This window comes from Lynx rufus, unplaced genomic scaffold (genome assembly GCF_022079265.1).
Source record: "Lynx rufus isolate CCGP_SWC_20201006 ecotype Redwood Valley unplaced genomic scaffold, mLynRuf1.p SCAF_4, whole genome shotgun sequence".
NCBI classification, from domain to species: Eukaryota; Metazoa; Chordata; class Mammalia; order Carnivora; family Felidae; genus Lynx; species Lynx rufus.
Window position 1 is genome coordinate 37,335,651 of NW_025814856.1, and position 10,510 is coordinate 37,346,160.

Genomic DNA, 10,510 nt, shown 5'->3' on the forward strand with positions numbered 1-10,510 from the left:
CACACATGATCAAGATATTTTTTTCCAACGAGCCATGCAGTAATGAAATTTGGAATAAGACCATTGAGTTGACAACACTACCCTTGCCAGCCAGGTGCAGAATAAAATGGTCTATGGCATCCAAGAAATGCGTACAATCCTTACATTTCAGCGCATAGAAATCAGTCTTATTGTCATGGAGTTTCCCTGTGGGGCCAAAGGGTCTGCCGGAACGTGGTTGACTTCATTGTGCTAGCGGTAACAGATTTCTGAAATCTCCATGGCCAACTCCAGACACTCGCTGGTCTCGTGGCAAGATTCAAAAAGACTGCAGTCGACGTCACAGTTGCACTTGCAGTCGTGCCGCGGGTGGCTTTCATCCGAGGTGTGGTGGTACCTGTGAGAGGGGCAGCACAGGTTGGTACACACTGTTTCGCACGTGTCTGGGAGCATCAGGAGACAGTCCCAAAACTGGCAAAACAGACAGGTGAGGATGAGAGAGGCACACTCCTCTGTTTAAAGAAGAAGGAGAAGGAAAAGAAGAGGAAGAAATTAACGGTGGCACAGAGAGGGGTGTCTCCGAAGGACAGGCAGGTGTGGTGGCATGCTTGATAACTTTATGGCCAACTCTTAATTGTCCATATTAGGGGTAAAGTACACCATTACTCTTCCCCACCTCCCTGCCGTACCCGCTCTACTTAAGTAATTGCTTTATTAACTTCCTGAGCATTTCTATTGATTCCACATAATCTGGTTATTTAAAGTGCTGTCACTTTTCTAAACTCCTTTATTTACTTTGCCTGCAGAGGTGCTGAGAAGCCACACAATTAGCTACCTCTCTGGAAACCTTGCAGCTGTCTGAAAAATAGCCGGTCCTCTGCAGGTGCAGGGAGCTTTCAGGAGCAATTAGGGCTGGGGACAAGGAGAGACTGTACAAATTTCCGGCTTCTCGTCACCAGGCTTTCTCATTTGTATGGTGTGGATTCCCATAAATCTGCCACACCCATATTCGCATGCCAGCGAAAAGCACATTTCAAAACGCAGAGAAAGAATTTTTTAAATAGTCAGAGTTTTTGTTTTGGTTGTATTTTGTTTTCAATCCCTGCGTCCTTTGTCCTCCAGTTTGGGGAAGCCTTGATTTTGTATTCATGTTAAATGAAATACGTCATCATATGCCTGAAAGCGTAGAAATCTTCTCAATCCTCCTTAAGAAAATTGGTTTAAAAATTTACTACTGCAGACTTGTAAAAATCGGGAAAGTATCTCTAAGGTATTGAAGGTAATTGGTACTTCTAGCCAAACAGCTGTGATGGGTTATAGATTATGATATTTTTTGTTTCCATAAAGGGAATTAGTTAGGAGATGCAGCAACTCTCTTGTTAAAATCATAACTTGTTTTTTAGTTGTCTCACAAACATGTAAGCACTTTATAAATGGGTAGGTAAGTATGTTTACATGATATATCATCCAATTAATGAAAATCACTGTCCTGAAGATTGTTCGTGGCTGAAAGTAACATTCCGGCCTGAATTGGAGAAACATCTCCTCCTCCTGATGGGTTTATCAATCAATTAAAGTTATATTTTCGTAAGGATTTATTTTGTTTCCAATAAGAATGTTAATGTTAATAAATTCTGGTTTTCAGGCTTCAGTTGGCTGAGACTATCCAAGCCTGCAGGAGAGATTTTGCTCTTGGGTTCTGACTGTTCTTAGAGGCCTGTTCATTTACTTCCAACAATATTTTCCAGAAAAGTTTTTTACTTTTTTTGTTCAGATATTTGTTCATCCTTGAAAGGAGGGCAAGCATGGAAACTTGCTCTAAAAGGGAACGAATATCTTGAAGAAACTTAGAGTCATTATCTAAAGGTCGAAAATGACTGTGCATATAGGTAAACCAAAGTCTTCGTTCTTGCCTCTGTCCCATGTGCCATCCCTGCCTCACACCCTCCTTTCCTTTTTTCCCAATCAGACAGTGATAAAGAACCTCAAGGTGACTTTTATGACTCCTTTAATTGCCATATATTGTTGCAGGTGCTGTGGCTGTACCTAAGTATTTCTGGTTTAGGAAGCCTGTCCCATAATACCTCCAGGGTGTATGCACTCATCTCTTTGCCAGATGGGGTGTATTTTTTTATTCACTTAGAGCCAGCTTCCAGCATGTGGCCAAGTCACCCATATAAGTCACCACAAACCACCCACAAAAATTCAGGAGTCAGTTAGTACAGTACATAGACTCTATTTTACGTATGCATTTCTGAGGAGGGCATGTTGGTGGTCAAAGATACGGAGCATAAAACCTCATCAACTTACACTGATGCCAGCAAGGTTACTAGAGCAGCCCCTGGAAAAGAAGAAGTTCTCAGTACAAAATATCCCAAGCAAATGCTCCATATCCTTCAGGCTGGAGGCTTAAGAGACTTACTCACGCTAGGATCGTATAAAAATGATCCCACTAGATCTGCGTCCTTTGTAGATGTCAGGGTAAAAGTTTGATTTGCAGGTAAGTTAGGGTGGGAGCTGGTGACATGGGGATGGGAGCTGGGGTTTTGTATCAAAGTGTAAAGACCCAATTTGTGAAATGGCCTTATAATTTCCTGAGGGCATATAATCTTTTGGTTTAACTCCTCTTGCCAATGTTTTCTCAAGTTGGCAGACTCCGGAGGTCTCTGCTTCTGATGTACACCGTAGGTTTTATTTGCACACACACAAAAATGTTTGGCCTAATCCTTTGGCCAAACTGGTATTTGTTTTCTTCTATTTTGCATTTGAGAATAGAGCTCTTTTTTTTTTTCCCTGTGTATAAGTCAGTCCTTTTTATTTGGTTATAAAAGGCAGAGCCTCTTGCCCAAAAAAACATGGCAACATTGATGAATTGAAAACAGATTTTTCCAAACTTTCAAGAGTGTTGAAAACTTTTCCTAAAAGGCACATTAAATAATTCTACACGGGCAGGCAAAACTGTTTTGCATATGGGCAATTTCTGTTTGCACAAAAGTAACCCAAGCAGTTCAGGGGGAAATTTGCAAGTGTTTGAAAAGAGAGTTGGACCTCTCCTTCTCCTGCCTGAATGGGTGTATTCTCCTTTGCCTGCACTATTTCTTGGGGCTTTAATGTTTAGTAAACATGATATGCAAAGTCATAGCCCGTGATTAGCACCCCTACTCTCAGCCCATCCCAAAGAGTATGCTGTGCGTCCATCTGCCTCCTTCACATGGCTTCTGCAATGTCTTCAAGACATCTCCCACTCACCAAGGCCAGGCTGCACCACGGCTCTCCCTCATTCCTTATTCCACAAACCTTTGGCTTTCTCTTGTGAATGGCTCTTGCACACTCACATGAAATGAACAGAAAGCTGGGACTCATTCCTGTCATTTTCCTTTTCCCCATCATACCGCCCCCCTGCCCCCCATGCAATTCCTTGCCGAATTCTGCACATTCTATCTCATATTGGTATGTGAAACTCATAAGCCTCTACCTGCCTCTAGGGCCACCGCCATAGTTCTAGCCACTATTGGCCATCGTCAGGTCCAAAGCAACAGCTTCCTATCGAACACGCTGGTTTTTACGTGAGTGCAGCTCAGATTCATCGTCTCCTGTGATATTCTTTCACTGGAAATGAGATGAGCTCGCTTCCCCCGTAAAGTCCCCCATCCTGGTCGTAGCCCATATGCCTGCGTATAGGTTTCTGCCTATTTCTCTCGCTTCCCATCCTAATCTTCTCCTCACCGAGTGCCCTCCAGTCACACTGGTTCTCTTTCGTTCAGATCCTGGGATACACCAAACTCCGAGCCTTTGCGCGTGCTCTCTCTTTGGCCTGTGTTCCATAAACCCCTGCCTCACAGCTTGACCTGATTCCTACTCAGCCTCTGAGTCTTTAGTTTAAAACACCTTCTCTCTAAATCACACCCTGTTGAAACTCTCATAGCACTCTATTTTTTCCTCTTAGTACTGACCATAGGATGCTATGAAGCTAAATCGTTTATGAATGGGTTTCTCTCCCTACTAGAACCTGAATTATAAGAAAGCTGTATCTCTTGTTGAGTGAAAGAATGAGTAAATGAACGATGGGAGATAAATAAAGTGGTCCCCGTTTTTTAGACGAAAAGACTAAGGCTCAGGGATTGTCCCTGAATGTCCTGAGTCTTTCAACTTTAAGGTGGTGGGCGAGAGGTTCAAATGTCAGTCTTTCTGGATCCAAAGCCTGTGCTCTCTTATCCATTGTTACATTGGAAGCAGATGCTTGGCCCTCTGTACTTTATGTGCTCCTCACATAGGTCCTGAAGTGGGCCTGAGTTGAGTCCTATCACAATTCTTTTATAGATGGGGAAATAGTGGCTCAGGGAATTTAAGAAGCATAGGAAATGGTGAATCTGTGATTTGACTCAAACTGTCCCCTCCAGAGCTCTTAACCCTGCAGCTGGCCTGCCCTTCAGAAGGCTCACACCTCCTCTGTCATGATCCAACATGGCGCAGGACGTGGCCGGCTTGTGGAAGGCCTGCTCTCCCTTCTCCTCCCTGCTCTGCTCTGTATTCCCAAGACTGCTAAAGTCTGTTTTCAAGGTTCTGTCAAGCGGCTTCTCACCAACCTCAGCCAATGGGAAGCAGTGACAGGAAAAGAGGGTGGGGAGCAGGGGAGAAGGGAATGCAGGGGGTATTTCTTCTCCCCTCTCTCTGCTTTGAGTGGTGTCTCAGGTGTATCTACCCCTTGGTTTTATCTCTTTCTGAAAATCCTTCTTTCCGTGGCTACTGTTAATGCCACTTACTAGTGGTGTGTCAAGTAATGGTTAGTTGCTGGTGGCCTATGAGCTCAGGCCAGTGCTTGTCATTTACTAGTGGCCTGGGAGGGACCAAGGGAAGAGGTGTCAGAGCCTTGTTGCTAAGTCCTGGGAGGCCTCACTACTCCCTTACCTGGCTTTTCACCTCTCCTAATATCTTCGTAACTAGGTCTCTGTATGTTGACGTCCCTTTATTGACTGCCCTGGCATCCTGGCCCGGGCTGTAATCACTGCTCTCAGAGCACCCAGCTCGCTTTCCCACCTCTTACCTCCTTAAATCCGGATCAGGGAAGGTTCAAGAAGGAGCCACGACCTGCAAGCCTTGCAGGCAAAAGCGGTATTTGTGCGCAAAAAGCCATGACAAAAACCTGCTTAGGTTGTTTCATTTCCTTTTTACACCCCTAGGGTACCTTTAGGACACTGAGGCTGTAATGTGCTAAGTGATACCCTAATGATACTGAAGGATTAACGCAGCCTCCAGAGGTGCTAAATGTACAGCTGGGGATTGGCTAATTAAGAGGGAGAATCTGTCTCATTAGAAAGGATCATGTTTAATTATAGTGGAAAAGGTAACAATGCAAGGAGTTTCCACCAGGGTATCAGAGATCAGCCTCGCAGTCGTGGTCCAGTACTCACTGGGTTTGCCCTCCCCGCTTTCAATCTTGTCACCAAAATGCCTGGAATTCAGAGGAGGGAGAGACCGTGGAGGATGTAGCTGTCCCCTGTAGTTCTGATGGTTTTCCTCAGCTCCAGATACATTCACCCGCTAGTTTGGGAATCACTATGCAAAGTAGCAAGAATGTGGTTCTTCCATAAAGGGTCCCACATAAACAACATTCTCCCCCTCCCATCCCCTCAAAGCCAAGTAATAAAAAAAGGAAAATAAACCTGGCCCAAACCCAGTATTATAATATGTTAATGGTTAATGTGTGGTCACAGCAGATTCAACATAATCATGAGATTCATGACACGGTGGCTCCGACTAATTACTCAAAGTTTTTGGTGAAAAAGTATAAAAATTGGTTCCCACTCTTCCAACATTAAGTTTTTTTTTTTTTTAAAGTCTGTAATGTAGAATAGGAATACATAAAGTGTGACTGAATGCCTTTCTCTAGCTGGGGTATCATCCCTGATGTTATCAATTTTAATAGCTACTTAAATATGTCAAGATCTATTTAAGTTCAGACAAGCACAACTAACGTTCAAGTCAGTTCTTTAGAACGAGGATGACTGGATTTGGGTGATACTTAGTAAATTTGTGCTTATGTTTTTTTCTGAGCAAATGAACTGAAATAATTATAAAATTGAAACATTTTATAAGGTGACACTACCGCATTTAATTGTATGAAATTTACAGTGTAGAAAATGTAATCATTTTATTCAGTAGTCCATGGTGTAATTAAGACTATTCTTTTGAGGTATCTTGTATTTATGATTTTCCTCTTCCACCTGGATGAGACATCTCAGATTCAAAATTATACATCAATTAGGTGTATTCTCAGGATTCTTTTCAAGGAGCCTCTTTTCGACTATTGTGTATATGCTTGATTTTATTACCCACAGGGATGCCTTTGCAATCAGAGTGTAGAAACAGAAGCAGAGACACAGACAGTGCTCTGGACTTTTTCCATTTTATTCGGGAAAGGGACCACACAGGATGAGCCACAATTTAATAATAAAGTAATGTTGCAGCACATAGTGTGTGATGTGCAGTAAAGATCCTTTTAAATTCCCATCAGAGCACACACCATGAACTGTGCTAATGGATGTAACACATTTTACAAAATCTGCATGTGTGAGGCTTTTCCATTCTGTTTTAAGTGGGGCAATGTATATAAATAATAGATATTAGCAATTAAGCATCCATTCCTATGCACTCATTTATACATTTGAAAATAAATTAACCACAAACTACATGAAAGTGGATGCAATCTTCTCTTTTCCCTTCTGTTTCCCCTGCTGTTCCTGCAAGATATTTCTGTATTTATCTCAGTACGAACAATGACCCCAGCTCTCAATTTCTGCATCCTTAAATTAATTACTATAAAAATTCTCCGACTTAACTCTTGATATCCTTGATGTTGGCTGTTTAAGATAATGAGAGCTTCCTACCCACATTTGTAGGCCCTAGTTGGAATGTTTCTCTCTTTTATCCAGATACCAAAAACTCTTACGTTGCTGATGGGGGGAGTTCACACTGTGAGAATGGATTAGCGGGCTGTTACCTGTGTTGTTGGCCTAAAATTGTAATTTTCCGGGTTGTACCAGCCTCTCAGCCAGAGCTTAAGAAGAACAGTCTAATTCAACTGTCCTCATGAATCTCCTCTGCTCTTCAAAAACAAGAGGAAGTCGTTCTTTTCCTGCGTGAGGCCCCTGATTATCCATTGCCATTTTCATGGAGTGGTCATTTTGGCCCTTTCCTGAGAATACAAGGGTTCAGGTACCATCTCAGCTACGCCTGCCCTTCTCATTCTCCCTGGATCCCCGATAGGACAAATCGGAGTGGTTCTGGATGGCATTGTGTTGTACTGTGTGGATATGTACAACGGTAATTCCTAATTCTGGGGTCATTACAACCAAGACCCGTTACACGTAAGATCCGTGCGTCCCTGATGCAAGCCGATCCTGTATCACCTGTTTTCTTGATTGCCATGAAACGCTAGCAAAGCCAGAAACTTGGGCATCATCTTGAATTTGGGGTGGTAACCCGGAAGTCCACCGGCCAAAGTTGGCCCAAAGCCATGTATTGTTGGGAGCGTCTGGGGCTTCATAAATGAGACAGAAGTTTTGCCAGCACCTAAGAAATGCAGAGATGTCCCGTAACGCTCCGGACCTGGCAACTTTGAGCCTCTATTTTCTTCCGGAAACAATTAGCTGGAGCTGAGTAGTGGCAGGGCTCTTCACCTTGCCATAGTCCTCGCCCACCCCTATTGTTCACTGCCCATCTTCTGCATTATTCACACTATCTCCTGGCAGCTGCAAGCAATTGTGTCTGTAGCTTCTGGTCTGAAGCATCCTTGACAATGTGTGCATAAGATCGTAAATAACATGTGTTAGAAATCTCTCCCCTTACTTTCTAAAACCAGAACCAGAATGAAAGCAAAAATCACATATCTATTATGTGCCAGGTTCTCTATTGGATCCTTTATATATGTTATTTCATTTGATCTTCAAAACACACTATGATGTGTTACTAGCTCCATGATATATAACCGAGAGTCTGAGAGTCAGAGATGCTAAAAAACTTACCCAGGTTTATGCAGTTAATAAATTTCAGAGCCAGGAATTAAACTGATGTGATTCCAAACTCCTGCTAATACAAAGTCTATGTATTTCTTTTTTCTCTTTTTCAAAAAGTAAATGTTAATTTAAATCTAGGCTAGTAACTAGGACCTATTACATTCTCTTTTGAGAGATTGCAAGGTTTCTTTAAATGCAAACGTAGGTATGGAACACTACGAAATTCCTGAACGGTTTATGTCTTCTGTAAAGGTCACTGCAAAGCCAACCTGAGTAAAATTACATATGTCTTGGTGTGGAGTCCATGACTTTGAACTTGACTGTGATGATCACTTAGCACCAAATCAATTTGAAGTTGGCTTTGCGAAAGGGAATGTGCCTTTAATGTCATATACAGGGGTAGTTTGGTGTAGGTTTGCACTGATCAGAATGCCCAGGAGGTGATATCAGCTAGAGTAACCAATCCTTCTTTACTGCTTGCTGATGTAAGCAGATTGATATTTTTTACAGTCTACATTTACACATTTCCAGCATTTTCATACCATTCCCCTCTGCCTTCTTCTCCTCTCAGCCTAGAGACAGGGGCTGAACAGTCCCAGATTTGAGAAAAGTTTGCCGTTTTTCTTTATCCACATCATAACTCCATAGCAAGCATGATTATACCTCACTCCAGCTATTTAAAACACTTTGCCTCCGATTTCCAGCTTTGAGAGCAAACAATCTGCCAAGCACCTCATAATTGCAGAGTGACCTTGACATGTGTCATTCACCAGGGTTTTCAAATCGAAGTCTTCCTGTTTAATATTCATAAAGGCTCTTTTTTTCTAACAGCATATGTGATGATTTTACAGGGGCGGGGGTTGGGGAGCTTTATTTAGAGATGGGTTGATTCTGAGAAACATACCATCAGTGTCTCTCTGATGAACTGAAGTATCAGTTTGGAGGTAGGAAAATTTCGTTTGGCATTCTTCAAGGGAGGACAGTGATGTGCTGAATTCTGACAGTTTTTTCTCACTGGGGGTTTCCTTGGCTGGTCCATCTGTGATATTGAATTCGGATACTGAATTTATAATGATAGCATTAATGGCTTTCTCGTCTGCATGCTTTTCATTTGTGAGTTGCATATCTAGACGAAAAAAGAAAAAATACACAAACCCATTATAGTTGACGTGACCCAGTGATTTCAGAACGGACATTTGCAGAAAACTTCACACTCTAGGCTTTTATGAGAACAAGATCTTATGTAAGAGAATGAAGCATCATTGAACAGGATCATTTTGAATAAAAATATAAGTAAGAATAAAAGAGGCAATCATGATAACATTTTACACACGTTACAAGTTTCCCTATCACAGTAATTTGTATCACTTATGTCTCCTGTGTGTGATTTTAAAATCAATTATATATTTATTTATTTTAGTGATGGGTGGAGAGAATCAAAGAATTCATTCGCTTGGATCAATGAAATCTCATAGTTTGTTGTCAGCTCATTGTCAAAGTGTTTTCTGGATCCCAGGAGCAGTAGAAGGGTCTTCAATGCTGAGTACTGCTCCATAATGTATGTGATCTCCATCACATTGTCCTGTTTGTTTCTACAAACCTCAGTTTCCTCCTCTGTATACGAGAAGTGATTATAAATGAACAGTCTAGAAGCTCATTCCTGTTTCTGATCTCAGAGACTCTCAGTTGCCATTCTTTTCCCTGCCTTGGCATTTGTTAAGCTCCCAGTCAGGTGATCATCAATGTGAGCTTTGGGGGTAGGCTTTTTGGAACATGTTTTATTTCCATAGAACCACCTAGAAAGGAACCTCCAGCAAAGTCCTGGACTGAGATTCTGGTTTGGAGCGTCATAGAGAAGACCAAGAAGCCCTAGTTGCCTCGTGTCTTTGAGAACTCCCATATTCATTTGTTTGTTCATTCATTCATTCATTCATTCCCACCTAACAATTGAGAGCCTGTTATATAAGAAGCACTGAACTGGGCACTGGGGGTACAGTGGTACCTGAGACAGGCATGGTCCTCAACTTTCACAAGCATCAAACATGTTAGCAGAGAAATAACGAAGTCACAATATCGAGGAGTGTAGGACAGAGAGAAACACACCATGAAATAACATTAGAGAGAGAACCAGACTGGGTGGTAACTTACCTACACCTGTTAAACAGAATCCTAAAACCTAGGAAGGAGTTAACAGAAGGTATTCTCAAAGACCAGCTGGTTCCTAGGGATGATTTGAGACCTAAACAAGTGGCAGTCCTGGTGATTTAGCAGCCCTACTGGGAGATGGTGAGGATTCATTCTGGAGACTTGCATTCTTGTCGCTAACACAATACCGGGTTGATCCAATAATGCTCATTGAGTGACTAGAATAAACAATACAACAACCAACCTGGTTTTTCCCATGTTCACACAGCTCATGCAAGAAGTGTATTCTTGCCACCACCCATTTTCATCATCTTTTCAAAAGTTGCTTTGTTTCGGGCAGATGGAAAACTCTACAGGGCCCTGCCTCCTAG

The 10,510-nt window shown here is 42.2% G+C and overlaps 1 protein-coding gene across 1 annotated transcript; it reads right to left on the reverse strand.

The window, feature by feature from the left end:
• Window positions 1-231: 231 nt before the first annotated feature.
• On the reverse strand, window positions 232-10,009 carry MDFIC2 (MyoD family inhibitor domain containing 2). Its single transcript, XM_047095196.1, has 3 exons — window positions 9,997-10,009; window positions 8,899-9,120; window positions 232-491 (listed from the first exon to the last, which is right to left on the reverse strand). The coding sequence occupies exons 1-3, from the start codon at window positions 10,007-10,009 to the stop codon at window positions 232-234; spliced, it is 495 nt and encodes a 164-aa protein (XP_046951152.1).
• Between the last annotated feature and the right edge of the window lie 501 nt (window positions 10,010-10,510).

What these genes read in the sequence shown, in the direction of transcription:
- MDFIC2 (XM_047095196.1), bottom strand. An exon ending in TCATCAGAGAGACACTGATG is followed by an intron (nt 492 to 8,898) that starts GTATGTTTCTCA and finishes TTCTTTAAACAG; the next exon opens with AGGAGTGTGCCTCTCTCATC.